The sequence below is a fragment of the Rhincodon typus genome, chromosome 18, assembly GCF_021869965.1.
Source record: "Rhincodon typus isolate 14 chromosome 18, sRhiTyp1.1, whole genome shotgun sequence".
Lineage (NCBI taxonomy): Eukaryota > Metazoa > Chordata > Chondrichthyes > Orectolobiformes > Rhincodontidae > Rhincodon > Rhincodon typus.
The window spans coordinates 16,661,728-16,688,699 of record NC_063349.1 but is presented as its reverse complement, the minus strand read 5'-3'; the positions used below and the strand labels follow the sequence as shown (position 1 = coordinate 16,688,699).

At 39.7% G+C, this 26,972-nt stretch overlaps 1 protein-coding gene across 1 annotated transcript in view; it reads left to right on the top strand.

The window, feature by feature from the left end:
* Window positions 1-26,972, top strand: part of phf21b (PHD finger protein 21B) — a 156,243-nt gene that overhangs the window by 45,597 nt on the left and 83,674 nt on the right. Inside the window, exon 5 of the mRNA XM_048607632.1 lies at window positions 9,783-10,040. Within this exon, the coding sequence (XP_048463589.1) occupies window positions 9,783-10,040 (258 nt within the window). The remainder of the gene's footprint in view (window positions 1-9,782; window positions 10,041-26,972) is intronic.

Below are 26,972 nucleotides of genomic sequence, written 5' to 3'. Positions count from 1 at the left end.
TTCCTATGACTGCTTAATTTAAATGATATCAGTGCAAGTTGTGGCTTTATAATTTGGCACATATATCAGTAATTTCTATTGAATACATACTCCCAATCATTGCCCACATTGTTTACAGTACATTTCCTACTTTGAGCAACCCTTAATGAAATTGGTAACACCAACCTGAGCAAATTCTAATCTTAAAAAAATGCTTCTAATCGGTATGCTGCTGTGATTTAGTTTTCTTTTGGTGAAGGTGTGGGTTCCTGTCAAGAGAGTTGCTGTACAGCAAAAAGGTAAATTAAAGCTGTTACAAAATTAAAATTTAAAGTTTAACTCTTGAGTGTTTAAAAGCTAAACTACTATTAATTGAAAAAAACAAAGAACTGCAGATGCTGGAAATCTGAAACAAACACATCATGCTGGAGAAACTCGGCAGATTTGGCAGCATCTATGAAGAAAAAACAGTCACAACAACAACAACAACAATGAGTGGAGGAGTGGACCAGTGGCCCTGTGGAACAAGAGAAAACAGTCAATGTTTTAAGTTCAATGACCATTCTTCAGCTAGTAAAAGGTGGTATTTATGCTGAAGACAACAGATGGGGAAAAGCAGTGAGTGGGTAGGTGGAGAGGAAACCCAGAGAGAACAAGAAGAGTTTAGGCAGACAAAGGGCTTGTTTACAAGTTGGCCAGGGAAGAAGAGAAGTTAAATAGATGATAATGGAGATTAGGAGTAGTTGAAAATGGGTTGACTGTGCTGAAAGCAGAGATAGTAGGAACTGCAGATGCTGGAGAATCCGAGACAACAAGGTGCAGGGCTGGATGAACACAGCAGGCCAAGCAGCATCATAGGAGCAGAGAGGCTGACGTTTCGGGCCTAGACCCTTCATCAGAAAAGCTGAAAGCAGCCCATTTCATGACAGATCTTGGGCTGTAGAGGGTGGTGTTGTGCTAATAGATGTGGAAGGAGGTGTTTATGTTCAAATTGTTCAACTCAAAGTTGAGTTCTGAAGGCTGTAAGGTCCCCAAACAGAGGATGGGATGCTGTCCGACTAGCTTGTATTGATCCTCACTGGAGCACTTAAGTCGGCTTGAGCCAGAAATGTCAGCACGGGAACAATGCCATCCTTTAAAGTGGCAAGCACCTGGAAGGTCTGGGTCATTCTGTTTGGACTGACTGTAGGTGTTCCTCAAAGCAATCACCCAGTGTGCGTTTTGCCTCTCCAATGAAGAAGAGACTGCATCGTGAGCACTGAATACAGTAGACTAGATAGAATGAAATTCAGGTAAATTCCTCCTTCTTACCTGGAAAGTATGTCAGGAGCCTTTGATAGGGAGGAGGTAAAGGGGCAAGTGTTGTACCTTCTCCAAATACATGGGAATGTGCCGTGGGGGTGTGGTGCCCTCACAGGAAGCAATATGATGATGCATAGTCAAGATAAATGTGGGGTTTGGTGGATTTTTAATGGATGTTAGTGACCAGCTATCCCCAGGAATGGAAACGGATGTCGAGAAAGAGAAGGGAAAAGTCAGAGCAGGACCAGGTTAAAGTGAGGGATGAAAACCATTTGTTGATTTATTTTTCAAGTGAAACTATACTGAAGATTCCTTATGTTAAAGTCGTATGGTATTTGGTCAATGGAAATTCAGCGAAATTTTTTCTATTGTGTTTAGTGAGCAAACTTAGACTGTAGAATAAGAAAAGCATTCTTTAGCAATAACTTTCAGCTGTTTTGCTTTTTGGGAAAAGATATGTGCCTCACATTTAACATTGCACTGTGATGTGTGGCGTGATGTAGTGCCGTTGAAATGAAGATTTTGTTAGAGATGGGCAAGCTAAGCTGGGCTATGGATGGAAAACCAGCTACTGGCTAATATTTAGGGACAATACGTTTTTCTATTTTAATGGGTTCCACTGTATTCTGCTGAAATTTGTAGAACAGGTGCAGTGTTATTTACAACTAGAAGGTTTCTTTTGGCCCACTGGTCTCATTGGCTATGTTAGTCATTCTTTTATCACAAGTCTGGATTTCTCTCGACGTGTTGAGTCTGTTGCAGTTTGAGCTGCTCTCTGAAATTAAGAAGTGGGAAGATGTGGAACCTATTATGATGCAGAGTTGAACAGCTGAACCAAATAAGTCTTTCTACCTCTGTACTCGCAACACACTAAAATTAAAACCTTTGAAGCTCCTCAATAGTTACTCCAGTAGTTCCTAACCAGACTTTTGAATAACCAGTCTCAGACTTTGTGAATAATTAATTCCAGACACCAATTTTGTATCTTGATTAAAAGACTTATTTATTAAATGTACAATAACTTTAGCAGTGAAAAAATGAAGCAACTAAAATCTATGCTTTAAACCTGAAACATTTGTTTTCAGCTTCCGTTCACACGCAAGACCGACAAACATAGTTAAGGGATTAATAAAACTGGCCAGATTACTTAAATGAATTTCACGATGCAATTTTTCACAAGGCTAGATATGGACTCCTTGGTTGCTTTTCTGGAGATGTTGATCAGGATCACCTTTTCAGTTCATCTAGGTAAAGGTAGCAATGCATCTAACCCAGCTTTTTACTCTCTGGATTTCCAAAAATTGCGAAGGGAGTTTAAGCAGGGAGCTTTCAAAATCTTGATGTTTGTTTGATCTGTTCATGCCTTTTTACCACAAACTGTTTCCCAGAATCCAAAGGCCAAGTTCAGCTCTCAATTCCCAGATCACAGCTCCAAACCAAAAGTGATAAAAGAATAAAAATAATGAAAAATCAGCAAGAGTTCTAACAAACTTGAAGTCTACTGGTTATAGAATAGAATGTTATAACATTACAGAAGGAAGCCATTCCACCATTGTGTCTGCACCAGCAATTCTTTTGAAGAACAATCCAGTTAGTCCCATCTTCTGACTCTTTCTCCATATTCCTCCAATTGTTCTCCAATATTTATCTATTCCTTTTTTTTTAAGGCTTCTATTGAATCTATTTCAACTCTCTGCTTATAGCCCTCAGAATAATAACCAATTGCAAACTACTGTTCACCTGTAATTAAACTCTTTCTGACTTTAAACACATTCATCAAATCTCATTTAGCCTGCTCTGCTTGGAGGAAAGCAATCTGAATTTTTCCAATGTAACCATATCACTTATCTCTAGAATCACTTTAGGAAATCTCGTCTGTTTCGTCTCCAGAACTTTCACGTCCTTCCTAAGAGTTTGCTACCTAGAATTAGATACCTTTCTCCAACTGGGGCCCAGAACATTTCAGGAGAAAAGGACTTGTACTTACATAGCACTCTACATGATCTTGGGGCATTCCAAAGAATTTTGCAATCAATTAAGTTCTTTTCAAGTGTAGTCACCTTTGCACTGAAGGGAATGTGGCAGAACATGTGCAAGTTGCCACAAATAGAAATCTGATCATCTGTTTTCTAGAAACGTTTCTTGAAAAATAATTATTGGTCTGGATACTTGGATAATTTACCTGCTGTTTGAAATTGTGCCGTAGAATCTTTTGCATCTACCTGAGACAACAGGTTAGTTATTTGGTTTGGTTGGAAATAAATCATTTTGTATTTCTATATTTTAGTAGTGTGACTGCAGTATATTGAACCAATGGGTTTAATATCATCAGTAGAAGTATGGAAGAAGAAACCTTTGTTTTTGTTGCTGATATTGAAGGAAACGTAAATTTATTACTGTGATCCCTACTTTATGGATGAATAGGTTTATCATAGGTTATTGAAAGAGGTAATTTCAATGCTACTTTGTGAAAATTCATTGAGAAAGTAGCATTAATATCAAAGACTGGAGGAAATTGTTTACAATTCTGCTGATCTTTCAAATGCCCTTACCTAGGATTTAATTTCATGCGTAGGGAGAAGGAATGGGGAGAGACCATCCTGAAGCGTGCTTTACAAAGATATTCTGGATGGAGAATACGTTTCCATTGGGTTTTTTCATTCCGATTGGAGAAGCACTTGAAATGGATTTGTGGATGGACATGTAATAGACGTTTTAGTTTCTCAACATTTTAGAAACTTGCTTTTAGAATGTTTATAAATAAGACTATTGTAACAAATGGCACTGATAATAAAAGGAATCATTTTTTTATTGCCCTTTAAAATTTACACATGGAAAGATAAGCTTAGATTTTTCTGCAATGCTACTTGAGATTTTAATTCTACCAGAAGGCCTGACTTTTTTCCCCTGACGTTTGCCATAACGCACTTAGCATTTCATTGATGACAGGTATGACGGTTTCATCATTAATCAGAAGATCTCCTCTTTCAATTCTTACGCTCATACTTTGTACTTGAGTCCTATCAGATGGTTTTGAGAATAAGTTAAGACATTAAGACCACAGAACTTTTTAGTTTCAGAAATTTTTCTTTAAAGGTCTGCACCTATGGGACCAGGAGTGTACTGATTGAACAAATATTCTGGTTGATCAAGAGATCCACATGATCAGTGTAAAAACACTCTAAGTAACAGAAACGTAGGAGATTGCAATAATACAGTAAACTTCTGGACTTGAGGTATATAATTTTTGCCAGTTTATCGAAGGTGCTAGTTGAAAAAAAATCTGCTGTGAAATAGTGAAGTGTAAGTGTGTTGAATGTTGTTAGCTGAAATGTGTAATGACTGGTGAGGGTAGGTGAGGACATACCATTTTGAGCACACTTCAGACAGAGGACGTGGAATCTATACAGGCAGGAGATATACTTCACAACTGAAAATAGTCTCACAGAAAACACTCAGCCTCATGGTCCACACACACACTCTCCATTTCTTCACTGTTCCCTGCTGCCAACCAAAACCACCACCACCTCTCATGCCAATATGTGTGCACACAGACTCACTCTGTTCCTTACTCGCTTATATTCTATTCCGCACTAACACTGTTGTGAAGTTGGATACAGTACTTGTGAATTGGAAGGCAGGATGTTAGAATTTCTTTGTAAAATGAGAGGAGATAAGAGTGTGTGGTCCCTTTTTAAAAGATGATGTCCTTTTCTCGGCTTGGAGATTTTAAAAAAAGTCTTCAGATGCACAGAGAGTTCTTGAAATTGAAACGTTTGGATTAACGGCTGTATGGTCGGTAGTGGGGGAAGCTGCAATCTTGTTTTGTTAGCAAGGCAACCAGTTTGAATATCAACCCAATTATTTTAAACCAGGCACTGAGAGACTAAAAACTAATTAAATTTAAATTTTGGGGATTTTCACAACTGAGGACCAATCCTATTGTAAGAAATTGACAGGTCGTCAAGGGCATAAAAGAAAAGGGTATTTGAAAATCAGTGTGAGAGTGAACTGCCATTTGAAGAGAAGCTCGCTGGGTCTTGCAGAAATCTCTAAGCTCTGACTAAGTACCATCTAAATAAAGGTACTACAACACTCTTAGCTAATGTTCCTGACCGAGTAAGTTAACAGAGAAAGGCGTTCCTGACTGGAGGACGTTGGAGAAGGCAAAGAACATTCCGGAATTTGGAGAGATTAAGTTTTTATTTTTTTTATTAATTGGGTTTATATAAGTGGGACTATATAAATGGTATCTATTGGAACAGCATACCATTAGAATTTTTAGTTTTAGATAGTTAAATAAATTGCGACTTGTTGATAGTAGAGTGATTGTCAGGAGTTCATTTTATTTCATCTCTCCTTAATAGCAGATTGGGAAGTAGGTAATACCACTTTTCACATTTCTGTTAACAGATTACGAGGCGAGAATCTGGGTGTTTTCTCTTTCCCTTGCCCTCTCTCTCTGTCTCACCCTCTCATGCACGCTCTCCGTCCTACCCCCTCCCCCTCCGTCTTTTGCAAGTGCTTTTTTTTTGTCTCACTCATCATGCACACTCTCTCTCGCCTACGCTACCTCTATCTCTCTCTTTGACGCTTACTGTTCCCCACATGCGCTTGCTCACTCACGCTCTATCTCTCCCTCCCTCATTCACTTGCTCTCTCTCCCCACTTGCTCTCCATCCCTCTCCCCACTTGGTCACTGTCCCTCACTTCCTCCCTTACTCCCCTGCTGTCTCCCCTGCACTCATTTGAATGGTTCCCCCCACCTGCAAGTGTTCCTGCTTGCTCCCTGCCTCCCTGTTGCACTTTCACCCTCCCTCACGATCTCTCACTCTCACTAACTCACCCGCTCTCCCCTTCCCTCCCTCTCCTCTCCTGTCAGTTGTGCACGCTCTCTGTCCCTCCTGCCCTCGCGCGCTCTTTTTCCCACATTCATTCTTGGTCTCGCTGTCTCTTTCCCCCCCCTCCACATGCTTGCTCGTGCATGCTTGCTCTCTCTCTCTTGCTCGCGCGCCTCTCTCACTCGCGCCTGTCTCACGTCCTCCTGCCCCTCCCCCCCCCACTACCTCTCTCACGCCCACTTTCTCTCGCTCTCGTTCCCACACAGACAGACCCACTGCTGATTTTATCAACTTCAGATTGTGAACATTCATCTCCATTTTGATCTCCCACCCCACCCTGTCTCCCATGTTTTGATTGCATGGTTCTTTTGTCAGCAGACCTGATTTCTGCTACTAACACCAACCATTAACGCTCATTGTTAATCAAGCTTGTTCTTCCATTCCATGAGATGTTACCTACTCCATATCTGAAGTCCAACTATCAACTTGATTCCATGTCCTTTTGTACGCTTGTATAGCAAATCTGCCAGCCTTCCTTTTAAAATTATAAATTGAATTAGTATCTATGGCTTTTTATGGGCACGTTCCACATTTGGTGTGATAGAAATAAATGTTATTTAATTTGTCTTCTGAAATGGGGTGGCTCTGATTTTAAGGTTATGACTTCTTGTCCTAGATTTACCCATCAATGGAAAAAGTTTTCTCTCTACCACATCAATTTCTTACACGTTTCCAAAAGTCAATCAAATCACCCTCTTAAAATTTATATTTCATGGAGTACAAATGTAGTTTGTGTAATCTGTCATCGCAATTCTGACCCGTGGAGACATAGAGATATTCTGGCAAATCTGCATTGCACTGTTTTCCACAGCCAAACATATCCTTTCTTTGGTATGGTGCCCAAAACTGTGCGCAGTTCTCTAATCAAAGTTTTTGTTTTGCTGCAGTGCAACTTAACTTCCCCTTATGTTCTATGTCCCTAAAACTAAACTTCAATAACATTTTCAAGTTTATTTTGTACTTCATTCACTACTATATATTTTGTTGATGTGTGTACGTGAGCCCTTTAATCTCTGTGGAACTCAACTATAACATTGCTTTTGTTTTGCTTCCCAAACAAGTATGTCAAGAAAAATTGAGAATTTAAAAATATGTTTTTAAGATCAGTAAGTTTTGCACGGTCAGGATGGAGAGGTCACAGCCTGAGATAAATTGAAGTTGAAGGACCCCTAGGGGGCAGTGACCATAATATGTTAGAATTCATCCTGCAGTTTGACAGGGAGAAGCTGGAATCAGATGTAACGATATTACAGTCGAGTAAAGGTAAAAGTAAAATGGCAAAGATATGAGGGAGTAACTGATCAGAGTTGATTGGAAGGGAAAACTAGCAGAGAAGACAGTGGAGCAGCAGTGGCAGGAGTTTCTGGGGGTAATTTGGGAAGCATAGCAGAAATACATCCCAAGGAGGAAAAAGAAATGTACTAAAGGGTGGATGAAGCAACAATAGCTGACAAGGGAAGTCCGGGACAGCATAAAAGCAAAACCAATAGCATACAAAGTGGAGTAATTTAGAGTATTGGGATGCCTTCAAAAACCAGCAGAGAGTAACTAAAAAGCAATAAGGGGACGAAGATGAAATATGTGAATAAGCTAGCTAGTAATAGAAGATTGCAAGAGCGTTTTTAGATATTTTACTAAATAGAGGCAAGAGTGTATATTGGACCACTGGAAAATGAGGCTGAAGAAGTAGTAATGGAGAACAATGAGGTTGTGGAGGAACTGAATAGGAACTTTGCATTAGTTTTCACAGTGGAAGACCAGCAGCATGCCAGAACTTCGAGATTCCGGGGGCAGAGGTAACACTGGTGGCCATCACTAAGGAGAAGGTGCTAGGGAAGCTGAAAGGTCTGAAGGTGGATAATTCACTCGGAGCAGATGGATTACACCACAGAGTTCTGAAGGAAATGGGTGAGGAGATTATGGAGGCATTAGTGGTGCTCTTTCAGGAATCATTGGAATCAGGCAGGGTCCCAGAGGACTAGAAAATGGATAACGTAACAGCCCTGTTTAAGAAGGGAGGGAGGCAGAAGATGGGAAACTAGGTAGGCCAGTTGGCCTGGCCTCAGTCGTTGATAAGATTTTAGAGTCTGTTATTAAGGATGAGAGTGTGGAGTAGTTGGAAGTGCATGGTAAAACAGGGCTGACTCAGCATGGCTTTGTCAAGGGGGGCGCAGGTGTCACGCTTGACAAATCTTTTGGAATTCTTTGAGGAGGTAACACTAAGTTCGGCAAATGAGAGCCAGTGGACGGGATCTATTTGGATTTCCAGAAGGTCTTTGACAAGGTGCTGCACAGGAGACTGCTATATGAGGTAAGAGGCCGTAGTGTTAGAGACCAGGTACTGGCATGGATAGAGGATTACATGTTGGGACCACAACTGTTCACGTTACACATCAATGATCTGGATGAAGTAACTGATGGCATTTTTGCGAAGTTTGCAGATGACATTAAGATAGGTGGAGGGGAAGGTAGTTTTGAGGAAATGGGGAGGCTGCAGAAGTACTTGGACAAGGTAGGAGAGTAGGCAAAGAAGTGGGAGTTGGAATACAATGTAGGAAAGTGTGAGGTTGTGGGCTTTGGTAGGAGGAATAAAGACATAGCCTTTCCCCATTTAGGAAACATTCCTCGGAAATCTGAATCAAAGTGACTTAGGAGTCCTGGTTCGGGATTCTTTTAAAGTTAACTTGCATATTCAGTTGGCAGATAGGAAGGCAAATGCAATATTAGCTTTCATTTCAAGAGGCCTAGAATGCAAGTACAGGGACATATTTTTGAGGGCTCTATAATACTCTGGTCAGAATACGTTTGGAATATTGTGAGCAGTTTTTTTTCCCCCATATCTAAGGAAGCATATGCTGGCCTTGGATGGGGTCTGCAGAAGGCTTGTAAGAATGACCCTGGGAGTAAAAGGCTCATCATATAATGAGGAATGGTTGAGGACTCTTTGTCTGTACTCAGTGGAGTTTAGAAGGATGAGTGGGGTGTGGTGTCTGATTTAAATTTACAGAATACTATGAGACCTGGACGGAGTGGATGTGGAGAAGATGTTTCCACTATTAGGTGAGACTAGGACCTGAGGGCGTAGCCTCAGAGTTAAGGGATGACCCTTTAGAACTGAGATAAAGAGGAATTTCATCAGCCAGAGAATGGTGAATCTATGGAACTCATTGCCATAGAAGGCTGTGGAGGCCAAGTCATTGTGTGTTTAAGACAGATGAATAGGTTGTTTCATAATTACTAAGAAGATCAAAGGTTACAGGGAGAAGGCAGGAGAATAGTGTTGAGAAACATTAGCCATGATTGAATAGCAGAGCAGACCCGATGGGCTGTGTTGCCTAATTCTTCTGTTATATCTGATGGTCTTATTAATGTTTTTTTGAGTAGTGTTTGTGAGGTTCTCTTAATTTATTTTGGGTCAAACACTTGCAATGAGTTGTTATCATTTTGTTCAGTATTTTACAGAATATCTCACTATTAAACCAGCATGTGTATGTTTTAAGCATTAAATTTATGTTAATCAACTTTTTGTCTCTAAATTTTCTTCAATTTAATGTACATTGTTTGCATTGAGCAACAAGTTAATATTTTTTTTTCTTTCAGAAGCTTGCTGTGAGAAGTTGCCCTGTTGGAAGTACCAAACCTATTCCACTCATCAAGGCACCCAACCAGAGCATAGCAATTTCAGTGGTGCCATCTAAGAATCCGATCACCATGGTAACTGCACATATTAATGGACAGAAGGTGGCAAGCACGGATCCTCCACAGATGGCCCCGGTTAACCTCCAAACAACAAACAAACTAGCAGGGAGCAATTTGAACTCCACTGGGAGGAGAGTACCCGAAACGTCAAACTCACAGGTAGATCCAATCAGGGAATAAACTCTTAGATTTTGGAGATTCATGACCGCAGTTAGGTAATGTAGGAAATCGACTGTTTTTGGAGAATTTTCAGATAGTTTATTAAATTTGTAAAGAAGCAGAAGTTTAGATATGACACTTCAGTTAATTGGATGTAACAAAGTATGTAATATGTAAAGTTGAGTAAGGCTCACAGATACCAGAGGATATGGCAGTTGCCATGGAATGTGTTGACCTCATTGAAACTATAAAGACATCATGCTGCTGTCTAGCCAATCTGTTGGGGAACTTTTTCCTGGGTCTTCCCTTGTTCTCTTCTGGCCTTCATTCTGAAGATGATTGCTCAAGGTCAATGCAGTTTTCGTCAGGGAGCATTGATTGATGTGCCCTATTTTTTTTTAGTGGCTGGTAGTTTACACTGTGTCAATCGCTCATTTGAATTTTTCTATCCAGGTGACATGGGACAATTGCTCATACCCAATTTCATCTGAAGGTTAATTTTAATTTTTTCTTGGTAACCGTTTTATTTTTCCTAAATAATCCTAAATAATGGAATAAATATAGTGCCGTATAGTTCTTTGTCAAGTTGTGGAGTATATTGACCTTGGTGCTGTTTGTTGTCACCTTCCTTGTTAATTAGAAGTTGTTTGTGTTTGGGGAAAGCAAGTAACTGCTGTAACAGTTAAATGAGATCTCATGCTACATTAGCCAGAAACATCCAGTTTTAAAGAACTCCAATTTCCATCAAACATTGGTAAACATACTGTAAAGCAAGCAAATTAGTTCTCAACTGGGCAAAGGGTTGCAGCACTGACGTAAAGAAAATGTTGTTTATTAAGAGGGCAATTTTTTTTAAAAAAGCATCTTATGATAGAAAAGACCATAGATTTTAAGAGCAGATGTAGGATCCCATTCAGCCCATTGAGTCAGTTCTGCCATTTGGTGAGATCATGTCTGATCTGAGAATTCTCATTTCCATTTTCCAGCCTTTTCCCTATAACCTAGATTCCCTTACTGATTAAAAATCTTATCTATCTTGGCCTTGAATATATTTAATGATCCAGCCTCTCCAGGTCTTTGCTGTAATGAATTCCACAGATTCTGAGCACAAATTCCTTCTCCCTCTGTCTCAAATATGTGACCTCTTATTCGGAGATTATGCCCTCTCGTCCTAGGCTCTCCCATAAAGGGAAGCAACCATTCAACATCTACCCTGTCAAGTCCCCTACGAATTTTTTACATTTCAATAAGGTCATGTCTCAATTCTCCTGAATTCCAATAAGCACAGAATTTACTCAACAACTTCTTATAAGACAGTCCCTCCATATTTGATATCAGCCTAGTAAACCTCCTCTGGACTGCTTTCAATGCTGGTACATCTTTCCTTAGACAATGGCCCAAAACTGCCCACAGTATTCCAGCCGTAATCCGATTAGTGCCTGGTATAGTTTTAGCACAACATCCTACTTTTATACTCCATTCCCATTGAAATAAAGGCCAACGTTCCATTTGCCTTCCCTATTATGCACTGAACTTAAGGGTTAGCTTTTTATGATCCATGGACAAGGGCCCCCAAATCCTCTTCTTAGCTTACTATAGTCTTTCTCTATATTTAAATAATGTTCAGCTCCGAAATTTTTCCTGCCAAAGTACATGATCTCACATTTTCCCACATTATATTTCCACCTGCCAAATTTTTGCCCATTTGTTTAACCTGTCTTTATTCCTCTATAGACTCTTTGTGCCATCCTCATTACTTGCCCTCCCATTTTTTTGTATCATCCGCAAACATGGCTGTAGTACATTTTGCATTCCTCATCCAGCGTTGATCCCTGTCGCACTCTAGCTAGTCTGCTATCTTGAAAATGTCCCCCTTATTCCACTTCGGTGCTATTAGTTAACGAATCCTCAATTCATCCTAAAATATAACCACCCAGCATCATGGGCTGTTAGCTTATTTAGTCGCCTAATGTGTGGTACCTTAAACATCTTCTGAAAATCTGAATATATTCTATCCACTACTTTCACTTTGTCTGTTCTGCCCGATACCACCTCAAAGAATTCTTGTAAATATATGTCAGGTATTTCAATGTCAAGTATTCCATTAAGCCTTCGTTAATTATCAATTGGCACATCCGTTCTTCAGCCTTTCAAGTTTCAACTGGATGGATAATTGAATAATTTCACCTTATTTTCAAAGGTATTATAAATGCATTTTAATAAAGTTATTTATTCATATCTAAAGTGCATTATCATGCAAGAGATAAGGAACAAAATGAAAGTCGTCATGTATATTTTACCATTCCATTTCATGTTGTCCTAATGATGCAGCAGTGTTGCAGCATGAAAGAAGTTTTTCTTCTGCTGCATTTGCTTTTAGGAGATGACATCTATAAATGCATTATTCCGGAATTCTGTGACAGAGGAAATAAACTAACAAAAATGCTGTTGTAATAATGCACCTTTGAACTGTGGGGAAAAAATTTTGGCAGAAGCTGCAGCCAAGCTAATTACTTGTCTTAGAATCCAGCAGAGCATAACTTTCCACATCATTCTAAAGACTTGACAGTCTCCTGGCACAAGAGTGTAAACAGTGATTTGGGAGGAAGTGCCCAATATTATTTTTTAAACTTAATTTTAAAGTATTACAACAGATTATCTGAGAAATATCACAGCAACCATATTTATAGGACACTCCTCACATACAGGAAGATGTTGTTGATCAATTTATAATAGAAGAAGCAGTAGAATGAACAAGGACTGGAAAGAATGAAAACCCAAACTATTTTAGCACGGCTGTAATACTGCCGTTTGTCGATAAATGTAGAAGATTGCTCAGGTATATCCTCTTCACAAAAATCAGGTCAAATCCAACACAACCAATTTCTTTATTTTCAGTGTCAGCGAAGTGATAGAATTGCTGATGATGTATTCCATCTCGGAGCACATAGTCTTCCATAACCTGCTCACTGTTGCTCATTTTGGACCCAACAGGGCCCCTTGACTCTAGAACTCATTACAGTTTTGATCTAAACATAAATAGAGGCAAATTCAATCATTTGCTGCAGGATTCTTCAGGACTGCATCCAAGTCCAACTGTCTTCAGTTTTTCATTATCAATTACTTTTCTCCATTAGTTGAGAAGTATAGCTTATTCACTGGCAATTGCACCGATTTCAGATTATTTGCAATTCTCTAGATAATGAAGGAATCCATGCTTACATGCAACAATGTCTGGACCACTTCCAAGCTTGACTGATAAATGGCAACCAATATGCACACTAAGTTCCAGGCAAAGACCACCTCCAATGAGTGGGAGCTTAACTACCAGAATTGATGTTCATTGCTTTTTCATTCTTGAGTTGCACACAGTCAGCATCCAGGATGTCACCACTGTTAAGAAACTCAATAGACCAACCACATAAATACTGTGACTACTGGAACAGGCCAAATACTAAGCGACTCACCTCCCAACTCACTGACTCTCTCAACCCTTTCCACTATGTAAAGCACACAAGATATGAATGTGATGGAGTGCTCTTCACCTAGCTGGATAAGCAAAGTTGTACCAACAGTCCTAGGAGCTTGATATCGAGAACAGAAGAGTTCATTTAATCATCCCTCCTCCCATCTATGAACTTAAATATTTCTTTCATCTGTTAAACACTGATGTCCCAAACATGGTAAATTACAGTAAATCACCCTAGGATACTTTGGGAGCACTTCCTAAACTTGCAATTTCTGCATCTTAAAAGGACAAAGCATCAGGTTTGTTGAAGAACCACGACCTTAAGGTTGCTCATTATTCTAATTTGGTCACATATCTGTCCCCTTCCTGTCGCTGGGCCAAGCTCTTGAAATGTCCTACCAAATAGTATTGTGGAAGTGAATTCACCAGATGGACTGAAGTTGTTCAAAGAGCTACCAGCCATCATGTTTTCAAAGGCTTAAAGGATGACTAGTAAATATTGTCCTTATTAGGATGACCATAATCCCAAGAATTTATATTTTCAAAAGAAGTTTGTCCTATGATCTCACTACCTTCTTTCAAATTAAAAACTTCAGCCTTCAAGTAATTATGAGTTATAAAGTAATAAACATGCTAATTCTAAAATGTTATGTGTCCATTGATTCAGAGAAAATTATAAATTTTGGAGTACTGACTTGAGCGTATAACCTAGGCTGAAACTCTAATGTAGTACTGAAGGAATCCTGCACTGCTAAAAATGCGGTCTTTCAGATGATATTTCAAACCATGCCCCTCAGCTGGACAGAGATCCTATGGCAGTAATTTGAAGAAGAGCATGGGAGCTCATCCTTTACCCTGTCAATATTTAACTCTCAACCAACATCAGAAACTGACTATTTATTGTTATGAGAATGTTTTCGACAGACATTGCTGTCTACAAGTTGGATACCATTTTCCTACAAGGACTACACTTCAAAAGAAAGTATCTGTTTGGTTGTACTTTGGGGCATCCTGAAATTGTGGGAGAGATGCACATCTTTCCTTTTTGTTTTAATATATAGGTACCTTGATGCAGTGCAGTTTTTTTTTATCAAGGAGAAAGTGCAGAACTAGTTGAGAAAATGAAGTTGTTTGCTTAAAAATGTTGTATATTTTTTGTCAGCTTTATCCAAAATTTTATTAGCTGCACTTATTTTAAACTTGCTACAGGGATTTGCCATTAAAGAAGCCTGCAAGTTTGTATAGATGGCTGGCAGCTGATCTGGCTGATTGTAAAGTTGAAGAAATAACTTCTCAGACACATAATGGGTGAATTGTTACTCAAAACATAAGAATAAGTACGGAAGTAGCACTTAATATCATAGATGCTATTCAAACATAATAGAATAGTTCAACCAAAAATTATTTTGGAAAGCACTTATAAGGTACTAGTTTTCCAGGCGAAAAAAGAGGAAAGCAGTGAAGATTTTGGAGCAATCTGTGCTGCAAGAAATTAAGTAAAATGCAGAGAAGGTGCCCAGATTCCTAAACGATGACTAGTTCAGGAGTAAAAATGGGGAAAAAAGAGCATCACAATGAATTAACAATTGGAAAGAAAGGTTGAATGCAAGAGTAGTAGCGAAAGGCATAGGCCATATTAGATTGACTCCATGAGGAGCAGAATAAAGTCCTGGGATGGTTTGGTTAGCAAGAAGATTAGAATGTTAACTTTAGTGCAACTTTGTTAAAAATTAGGTTAGATGGACCTGAAGTAGTTTGCATGAGAAATTCACTGAATTCTTTTCCCCTGTACCATTAAATGAGTTTGTAGATACATTTCTGAACATTCAACACACTTTTTTTTTTATTTTCTACGTTCTCGTTTGTTCCTCTTCAGCTCAGATTTCTTCATTCTGTCCCTCTCTTCCCTCTCTCCCTCTCTCCCTCTCTCCCTCTCTCCCTCTCTCCCTCTCTCCCTCTCTCCCTCTCTCCCTCTCTCCCTCTCTCCCTCTCTCCCTCTCTCCCTCTCTCCCTGTTCCCCCCACCCTTTCCACAAACCCTCTGTTTCTCACCCTAAAAATCTATGCTCCTGAAAGGACTGAAAAACAATCAGCAATGACAGCACGAGGATGAATTCAAGGGCAATAAAAAATACTTTTAAATGATGAAAAGAAACCTAGAGTAGCCAGGATAAGCAATCTGGGCTACAACAGATGAAGAAAAAAATGGCACAAGCAGGAGTCTGGAAAATAGATATTCAGGATAGAAAAACAACAGTTGGAGATTGCTGCCTCACCGAACCAGGGATCGGGTTCTATTCCGCCCTTGGGTGGAGTTTGTGGAGTGTGCACCTTCTCCCCGTGTCTTTCCATGTGGTGGGTTTTCACTAGGTGCTCTGGTTTCCTCCCACAGTCCAAAGATGTGTGGGTTAGGTGGATTGGCCATTATAAATTGTCCATGGTGTCCAGGGGTGTGTAAATTAGGTGGGTTAGCTATGGGAAATTTAGGGTTACAGGGAAAGGGTAGGAGGGGATGCGTCTGGGTAGGATGCTCTTTGGAGGGGCAGTGTGGACTTGTTGGGCTAAATGGCCTCTTTTCACACTGTAGGGATTCTGTGAAGTTCTAAGTTAGGGTCAAATGGTGGGATAGTAAAAGCCACAGGAGTAAAATCTAAATTTGAAGTTGATGGGGATGGGGAGGGGGGGGAGGGGCTGGGTGGGCGGGCGGAATATCTGACAGGTTCAGCTCATACTGCAGGGCAGGTTTGGTGATGGAAACACTAGTGTTGGGGAGCAAAAACGTTTTGGTTATGGGGAGGGCAGAATGTTTGATAAAAAGTGATGAAATAAATTCACTTAAGTCTATAAATTTAAACTGATTTTAAGTTGCCATTTAAAACAGTTTGAAGAAAAGCAACAAAAATAGCAAAAACAATCTGAAGAACATCACAACTTATATTTCATAGGTGCGGCAACTGGAGCCTACATTTGTTTACTTGCAGTATTCTTTTTCAAAAGTTAAGGTACTATCAATGTTCTGTTAACACAAAAGTGTTTTGCAAGATTGTCTCCAGATATCCAGTTTGTTGCCTGGACGTGCATACACATGTAAGATATTTATTATATAGATGGATCTGTATTTATTGGTTAATATTTCCATCAATATTGGTTTAAATTGATAATATGGATTAATACATATATGCTTGTATAAAAAAAAAACGTTTGGAAAAGTGCGCCGATGGATTTTTAAGATATTCGTAGAATCATAGAATCACTACAATGTGTGATTCACACTGCCCCTCCAAAGAGCAACCCACCCAGACCCAGTCTCCCACCCTATTCCTGTAAACCCGCATTTAACATGGCTAATCAATTTAACTTCTTCATCCCTGGAGACTACAGGGCAATTTAGCATGGCCAGTCCACTTAACGTGCATATTTTTGGACTTTGGGAGGAAACTGAAGAAAGTGGCAGACGTGGGGAGAACGTGCAAAGTCCACACAGAGTCACCCAAGGCTGGAATCGAACCCAGGTCCACAGCATTGTGAGGCAGAGTACTGAATGCTGAGCCACCAGAGCCACCATACCCATCAAATATTGTTCTCAGTAATACCAGTTTTAGAAATTAAACTGTATTCATGTTTTAAAATTGCCTGTTTTTTTTTCTCCTTATTCATTGGATGTGGCCTTTGCTGGCTGGGCTGGCATTTATTGCCCACTGTTTTCATTGGCAAAAGAACCAAAGGCAACATGAGAAAAATTACCATGCAGTAAGCTATTATGATATACCATGGAGGGATGTGGAGGCTGATTCATTTGTGGTCTTCAGAAGAGAATTGGATAAACACCTGGTGGGAAGAATAGTGGCATGGCAACAGAAAAAGGACAGGGAACAGGATAAGCTAAATTATGTTTGCAGAGGACTGGCATGGGCTTGACGAGTTGAATGACCATTGTCCGTCCTGTAACCATTCTATCATTATCATTGTGCCTTGTGAAATATATTTCTCGATTTAATGAAGCAAATAATCTGCTGGCATTGATGTTCCCAACTTGAATAGGACGCTGACCAAGACACCTAGAAATAAAAAATTGTGGGAGACACAACCATAAAAGATTAGAAAATTATACGACATGTCGGTTATGAATCATTGAGAGAACATTCAACATTTTTAATGAGGGAATATGTTCTGTTGTTTTTGTTTTGTGATGTACAAGGACACCAACTATCTACATTTAATGCATGCTATTTTGATAAGCATAGATTAAGTTTTGCGTTTGAAGCTTTGAAATGTTTGTAGTGCCTGTTTCTGGCATATAGGCAGCATTTTGAGTTTGAAGACTAACATTCCTAAAGAACAAAGTTTTCTATTTGAAACTGGTCCAACCTTTTTTCTAAATCAAGCTAAGAGCAGTATATTTTTTCCCCAAATCGAAGTATGTTGAAGTACAAAATGGATCCGAAGAGGTCTTTAAACTGGCGAAAGGGGTCACCAGGTATAGAAGATGTAGGAGAGGGTTCAAGAGAAATTGAAGGTTTTTCCTGTGATGGAAGTAAGAATAAAAGAGGGCAGATATGGGCTTTTTAAATTCTATACATGGAACACGGCAGGAGGAGGTAATAGAAAAATGAGGAATTCAGCCATTTTTAAATGTAGGGTCAAAAAGCTCACTGAGTGTAGGCATCATCAGTAAGCACGGGAGACCAGTGAAGACAAAGTAAAGCTTAAAATTATGGTATGGACAAGGCTTTTATTTAGATTGAACTTCATTTTACATTGAATTAACAGCGTGGAAATAATTCTGTCAGCAGTGTGGTCCTCATGAGCCTGCTCCCAACTAACTTCATGTCAGTCTTTCAGCATATCCTACTATTATATTCTCATTCGTATATATCTAATATGCCTTTCCTGTTAAAGTATCCATGTGAATCACTTCAACTACACCATGTTGAAGCACATTCCACATTTCTCCAGCTTTGATGTTCTGATTCAAGAACTTTCATCTATAGCTATGACCAGCTTCTTTTTCTCAGGAAAAAGATGCAATAATTTCCAGTCCGCTTGCTCTTTGTATCAGATATTGCATAGTGGAGGGTAACATCTTTCAGCAAGGCAATTGAGATTATCGACTCATTGGAGAGTATTTTATCATGGGGGAGCAGTTTGGTTTATTTATGGATCAGGGTTAGGGTAAATAGGCAAAAAAGAGGATTGTGTGTAGGTGGGACGAAAGGCAGACAGCCAACCTGCTGTGAGATGATATTTGGCATATTTGAATATGTTAATGAGTTAGAAGCCTCTAATCTAATCTGCTTTGCACATGTAATTGTAGTTGTCCCAAGTTTTTCTGGCCTCAGGGCAATTACAGTGAGGTGACGATTACCTCAGGAGAAACGCAAATGCCTTCATAGCATTGCTTGTCATATTGGAGTAAGGGGAGAAACAGCAAAGATGCTCATACTGCAGAGGTGAAAGTAAGCAAATCTTGTTTTTTTTTGTCGAAGGACCAATATGAGCTATTGAGGTTGAATATTGCTGGTTTCAACCTGCACATAACTAGGAGTGAAATAGATCATAAGATAATGATGAAGCAGTTTAAATAAACTTGATTCATTCATACAAAAATTACTGTTTCCTTTGTCCTTTAATGACTTAAGTTAAAGTATGATTCCAGCCACACACATTCTATTTCATCAATTATATATACACCTCTTGCTCAAAAATGGCCTTCATTTGAGACCTGGCTGCCTAAGTTTCTGAAGTGTTTCCTCACATGTCATATTTCTGACACTGTGATCAACCTCATTGCTTGGTTCTACATTGAATGCTTGAATGCCTCCCATGCCTCAGTGACCATCAGCAACTTTGTGCAGTATGATTAGGACATTCTGAATTTTGGTCCTGAATTCCACTGATTTGTGTTCTATAATTTTAAGCAGAAAGTATGACATTCTATTGTTCTATATGTTGCACCTAGTAAGACACTTGAGTCTTTTTCAACCTCCTCTATGGATTTGGCAAATGCAGGATCTTTTTCAACCTTTGATTCATAGAATTTGTATTTTTTTTTGTAAAATGCTTTGTCACCGATTTTTCATTCCATTTCTTCCTTCGTTCTACTCATTTTTGGTTGAAGTAATTCTGTTTAGCACACCTTTCTTCACTCTCATTCCTTGAGATAACCCTATATTGTAAGTACATTTATTATGCTTAATTAGTTACTATTTCAAGATTGGTACCAAATTTCTACAAACCAATTTGTAGCCTTTTGTGCAGCACTTTTCACAATGTGGCATTTGACGCTTTTGAGTTGGCATTTCCTGAAGGATGTTGAAGTTGATTAAGCAACATCTAACTCTTCTGAGTCAGTACGTACCAAGTTATTACTCTACAGTGCTACAGTGCTTTAATACATGTCTATAATAGTATTGACTATAGTCTAGTCTATGTCAGTGAGATATGTAAGAGAAGTAAGTGTGTCACTAAGTTGGATGTCTCTCATCAGTATTCCCTGTGCATGTTCCTGAGCATCACTTTGAAAGACAACATCACCAGTGAAGAAGTGCTATAGTGAACTGGTCAAAGGTACCTACAGGACATTATATCGAAGGTAGTCAAGAGTGTTAGGAAATGAATTTTGTTTCCTGATTGTGTTTACCCTACCAAAGTGGCAGTTGAATGGGTTACACCAGCTGGGAGAAGATGGGGACCATCCAAAGGAGACCCGGCACAGTACAAGACCCACAAGTACAGGACACCACCTGATTACAGCAAAAAGGATTGTGATAGACCGGGTTGGCAGTGGAGTCTGTTTCGTTTCGAACGCTACATGCAACCAAGTTCAGGGTCTGTAGTTTTGCCCTTTAATTATTCTTGAAACTTCCAGCCTCGTACGCTGATTAACTCTTAAATTTATATGTCATTTCCCATACTAATGCTGTTCCCTCTTGACTTATTTACATCTTCTGATTTACCGTATCTTCACAAACATAATCCCTGACCACCACTATTTAGTTTAAAACCTTCTGTACTTCTCTCATCATGCGACTGACTAAAACACTGGCCCTTGCGCAGTGTAATGTAAGCCATCATAATGGTACAGCCTACAGCACCCACGTCCCCCCGCCAAAATAAAGTTCCCTAGTACTTGTGCCAGTGCATCATAAACCAGAACCTATTTCTCTCACTGCAGACTTTGAGCCACAGCGTTCATTTCAGTAATTGTATTTGCATGTGGCTTAGGTCATTATTTGGGAAATAATAGTTTATCAACTTTGGTTTCTGCGGCTTAATTAGGTGCCTAGCTCCTCATGCTGAATAAACAGAACTTCTTTCCTTATCTTTATATGTATTTGATCCTGACATGATCCTTCCCACTGTAAGTTCCTCTCCAGCAGATATCCTGAACCCTTGCACTGGGCATGTAATATAGTCTCTGGATTCTTGATATTTGCTACAGAGAACAGTGTTAATCTCCTCATTGCCTTGCTTAATGCCTTCATGTAAACATGCCAAAGAATTGGTCTCTGCCTCAACCTCAAAAAACTCATGCTTTACTGACAAATCCCAGGGCAAATTCTTGTCTTTTCCTCCATTAAGATCAATGGAGAAATCCTTCCAAATGTGGAACATTTCCCATACCTGGGAAGCTACTTCTCATCTAAGACTGACCTTGGATGTGGTATTGCATCTCCACATCAATCTGCGAGCACTGCCTATGGTTGAGAGTCTTCGATTACCATGACATCAATGCCAATGCCAAGATTCTTCTGTATAAGGTAGACATTTTCTGACTCCTGTATATGGCTCCAAAATTTGGACATTGTGTCGATGCCACCTCAAGAAATGGCATCAGCGTTGTTTGAGAAGGATTCTCCATCAGCTGGGAAGACAGGCATACTAACATCAAAATCCTTGAAGTAACCACTAGCACCAGCATCGAAACCATAATCATTCGAAACTAACACCGCTGGGGTGGCCACATGTTTAGGATGCCCGAGTTCCAACTACCAAAGCAAATCATCTTCGGCCAGCTTAAGGAAGCCACTCGGAACAAGAGGAGGATAGAGGAGGTGTTCAAAGATTCCTGAAGGCTTCCCTCAAGAAATGCAACATAAATGTCAACATGTGGAAAACCTTCACTCAAATGAAACTAATTTGGAGGAACCTCCTGTATGTAGTATAACAGTTTTTTTGAGAACACCAATCAACAAGAGCAAGTACAGAGAAAGGAAGGCCAGCAACCTCAAGATGAGGAACCTAATCCACCTGGGAAAACCTCCTCCTAAATGTGTGGTCGGAGACGTGGTTCCAGGATTGGGCTCGTCAGCCAGACAAGGACCCACAGACCCCATGACCGGTGACACAGAATTTTGTGGGGATAATCGTACTCGCTAGTGAGTGATTGCTGATAACAATGACGTCCCTTATCATTGCAATGCTTTTTGCTTCCCCATTTTGAATGGCTTCTTGTACCATGGTGCTATGGTTTGTTGGCTCATACACTCTGCAGCCCCAATCTCATTCAAACATGATGAAAGAATCTTGCACCTTTTGGACAATTGCAAAGGCTGAAACTCCTACTCTCTGGGTTCTCCTATCTGCCTCACCTGCAGCCATACTTCCCTGTTTCTGACTACTGACCTTTCTAAGTGGCACTGTGACCCCTAAGAGTGTCCACATAATTTCTCCTCCCTATTGTGCGTAGCTTCCAACTCAAACTTTGACCTGAAGTTCCTGCAGCTTCAGACTCTTAAGGCAGATGTTTTTGCCTTTGACATCATCTTGCCATCAGAACACGTGACCTTCCTTGCCATTCTTCTTATGTGATAATTTATTTTTTGCTTAACTTAGGATTAATGAAGTCTGCTACTCCCAAGAAGTTTTATTGCACTAATAGGCTATACAAAACTAATAACTTTACAAATACTGAAATTACCTGAGTTTTGATAGCTAAATGAACAAAATGCTCTCCAACAATCACTTGTCTATAAATTTACTGCAATGATTTGCATTTATATAACACCACTCGTGTAGTAAAACACTTGAAGACACTTCATATATGTTTTATCCAATAAGATTCATAAAGGGAAATATTAGGACAGACGAACAAAAATTTGGACAAAGGAACCGATTTTAAGGAGTGGTTTGAGGGAGAAGAGTGAGAGAGTAGCAGAAAGGTCTACCTTAGCCCAGTGAAGAAGATTATCTAATACTACAAAGGGACCATGATCACTTGGGCCAATTGGCTGAGGACTGGCAGATGGTGTTTAATTTGGATAAATGCAAGGTGTTGCATTTTGGTAAAATGAACAAGGGCAGGACTTATACAATTAAAAGTAGGGCCATGGGTAGTGTGTAGAACAGAGGCCTAAGGGTTCAGGTACATTGTTCTTTGAAAGTTGCATCACAGCTAGACAGGATGGCTAAGAAGGTGTTTGGCACCCTTGCCTTCATTGCTCAGAGCACTGAGTATAGGAATTGGACATCATTGTTGAGGTCTGAACTTCTGTACTCAATGCTCTGAACTTTTTATTTCTTTAATTTTCTAATTTATTTCTATGATCTGTAATGCTGGACTTTGTACTACTTTATTTTTCTAATTTGTTTTCCCTAAGAATTTGTACTTCAGAATCTGTACCTAGGTACCTTTTGTACTTAAGATGGCGTTGTAAGTGATGACTTGTAAAACTTTTCACTGTACTGATTTGAGTACATGTGATAATAAAGCTAATTTTATGTTCTAAATTGGAGAGGGTTCAGAATAAATTTACCAGGATGTTGCTGGGACTGGAGGGTTTGAATTATGAGGAGAGGCTTGATAGGCTGAGACTTCTTTCACTAGTGCATAGGAGGTTGAGAGGTGACCTTTATAGAGGTTTATAAAACAATGAGAGGCATAGATAAGGTGATCAGCAAAGGTCTATTCCCTAGGATGCGTGAGTTCAAAACTAGGAGGCATATTTTTATGGTGAGAGGGAAAGATTTGAAAGGAACCTGAGGGGCAAGATTTTCACACAGGATGGTTCATAGGTGGAATGAACTGCCAGCAGAAGTGGTAGATGCAGGTACAGTTACAACATTTCAGAGACATTTGGACAGGTACAGGAATAAGAAGGGTTTAGACGCAGATGGACCAAAAGCAGGTAAATGAGACTAGTTTAGTTTGGGAAACTTGGTCAGCATGGACGAGTTGGATTGGAGGGTCTGTTTCCATGCTGTATGACTCTATGGCCTCAAGTGAGATTGTGGGCTGAAATTTTGCAGTCACAAGCTTGAAGGCAGAAATGTTCTCATTGATCTATATCAACACCTGTACTAAAACCTCTACTTCAAAATTTAATTCCTTGTTTTCAGATTCCTCCATGTGCTTGCCCTCTCTATCTTCTTAATTTTTTCCAAAATCTTGACTACTCCAATTTTGTTCTATTACATATTTACATTTATTGCTCCAACTTTGACAGCTGTGTTTTCAGCTACCAAGGCCTTGAAGGAATAACTAATAAGAATTTAAATGGTAGAGGAGCAAAGGGATGTGAGCGTACAACATATAGTGCAAATAAATCTTTCCCAACATATTCTTGAAATTTATCACAATCAATTTACTCTAAATTGCTTACTTGGATATTATTGTATATCTAATGCATAAGTGAAGTTTGAGATTGAGATTCAGCAAGTTTCACCATCTCGTAATACTTTTACTTTGCCCTTTTTGAACACTGGATTTAATTAGCCTGTTTCAAATATATTGATGTCTGCCCAGGTCAAATTGTCACCCTCTTGATTGTCAGTACCACACGGACCTCCTTGTTAATCTTTCTCACAACAGCATTCCAATTGATTTTGCATTTTCTCTAATCTAATTCATTCTCTTTTTCTAACTATTTGTTGTTCTGTTGCTCTTTGTCCCTTCTAGTTTTCTATGCCCACTTCCCCTCTTTGTTGCTACACCTTGACAACTGTTCCCCTACCAGACAGGGCCGATTAACTACCCTGGAGAGCATTGTTCTTTGCAGCTCATCCAACTTGTACTGGTTTAACAATCTGAAGTCTTCCATCCTTCATGACTTCTGCAGCCACATGTTCACCTGCACAATGTACTTCTTTTTCTATTGGCCTGTGGCTCGAGGAATTATTCAGTGATGACTCCCTTTTGCAATCTTGTCATTTTTTAACTTTTTCCTAGTTTGTGAAAATCTGTCAGTTTATTGACTTTGTTCCTTTCTATTCAATTAATTACAACATGAGCTGTTATTTCTGCTTGTTCCTTTTCTCCTTTCAGAATTCCCTGCAACCATTTTTTGATATCCTTTTATTCTGGCATCACAGAGGTAAAACAAGGACTTGCCTTGCCAAGCATTCTGTGTATCATGGCTACACTGCAGATTAACCATGGTGCCATGATGAATTTAGCTACGTAGCAACATGATTGTGTTCTTTAAAATTACTTTTCCATGACATTTGGGGGGGTGCCCATTCCAAAACCACCAAGTGAAGGTGGTCATGAGCTACCTTCCTAAACCACTCCAGTCTATTTTGTGTAGCAATGCTGATGGTGCTCATAGAAGGGACTTTGAAGGTTTTGACACAGCGACAATGAAGGAATGGCAATATAATTCCATGTCAGATGACCTGTTGCTTGGAGGGAAACTTGGAAATGTTTGAGTGAAGACTTTACAGGTATCAAATATGTTACAGATGGTTAGAATTTGTCAAATGCATGAGAATAATGTGTTTCACTTCTCAGGAGGTGGAAAATGTAGAAATTGTAATAAGTGAAAAATGCAAGAGATCAGTTCGAGGTTACTGCCCAATTTTGGAGTGATTGTGAATAAGATGACAGGATTTGACTATCATGTATGTAAATGCCTTTGCACACGATCACAGTGAACAGGAAATAGAGACATTTTATAGTGACATCCTGAAATCAAATTACTGCGATGGGAGATTAAATTCTCAAGTCAGTGAAGGGGCATCAGGCACAGTTTGTTGAGAAATGAAAGATCGGAGGTTGATACAGTTTAAAAAAAATGATCTGATACTGGAAGAGCACCAGAATATACTAAAATTGTGGAAATAGAACAAACAGAGGTCTCAGCAAGAAATAGAAAGCGAATAAAACTAAAGTAATAGATAATACAAAGGAAATATTATCAAATTGGAAAAGAAAGACAAGGCGTAGGTGACAGAAATGGCACTAGCAATAATGATAGAAAAAAGAAATAAAAGAAACACACCAGAGTATGATGAAACTGGTTAGAAAACAAACAAAGGTAGGTTTAAACAAAATGATGTAACCAAACGTGTGAAGTATTTAAGCAGTAAAAAGAAACCTGCAAAATGGGAGTTATGCATCAGAGGTTGTAGTCTTTAACTGATAGTAGGATAGAGATATAACAACAACTTGTGGGTGCATGAAAGACTATGCTGGCAAAATATTGTCTGATAGAGGTGCAGGAGCAAAAAAGATGGGACCACATGTTGAAGTGAATTGTATGTTGACCAAAATGGAGGGTGTGCTCAAGATACAGAGGCAAACAAAACTCCAATCATTGTTACACTGTAACAAATGCTTTGAACTTGTAGAGTACAGGAGCAGCTCCAGGCATAAATGAAATAGCTACAGAACACTTAAAACATTTGGAGAAAGAGAATTAGAAGTTATAACAAGGAGGCATTGGCCTAGTGGTCTTATCATTGGACTGTCAACCCAGAGACCCAAGTAATATTCTGGGGATAGTAGGAACTGCAGATGCTGCAGAATCTGAGATAACAAGGTGTAGAACTGGATGAACACAGCAGGCCAAGCAGCATCAGAGGAGCAGGAAGGCTGACGTTTCGGGCCTAGACCCTTCTTCAGAAATGGGGGACGTCATCCATGGGTGCTCCGACAGTGGCCACGTGGCCAATGGTGGCGGGCACATTGTGGCGAAGGTCCTGGGTAGGGTTGGGGATTTGGGAGGTGGAGGAAGCCTGTTTTGGGTGGCAGGCACCAGTAAGTTTACTGTACTTACGGTTTTTAGTGTCCAATAAAGCTGAGTAGAATTGTGAGTTCAGGTTATGGATTCTACAAAGAATAAAAAACAGGAGAGGTCCTTTGCAGGTCTGGGAGAGGGAGGTTCTGAGCTGGGGTAGGCTTGATTGTAGTGCCAGGAGATGCCAGCACATTGCTGCGAGTGTGTGTTTCAGGAGTCGCAGGGAGAAATGCTTCTGAAGGATCTCAATGTTCTGAATGTAGACATTGTCACGGTTGGGGCCAAATTGGGAAGGCCTGAATTTGGACTGCAGTCCATTGGGGATGATCTGGTTCCGTAGTCAGGTACTAAGAAAGGTGATGTGGCTGTAGTACCTGGTTTGCTTCAGGACGTGGTCGAGCAGTTTCAAGGCCGAAGAGATTACGAGAGAGTTGTAGTGGGAGAGAGATCCACTGAGGTTTTTCCGGAGGGAGGAGGGTAACTTCTTCAGGGTAGGCATCCTTAGAAG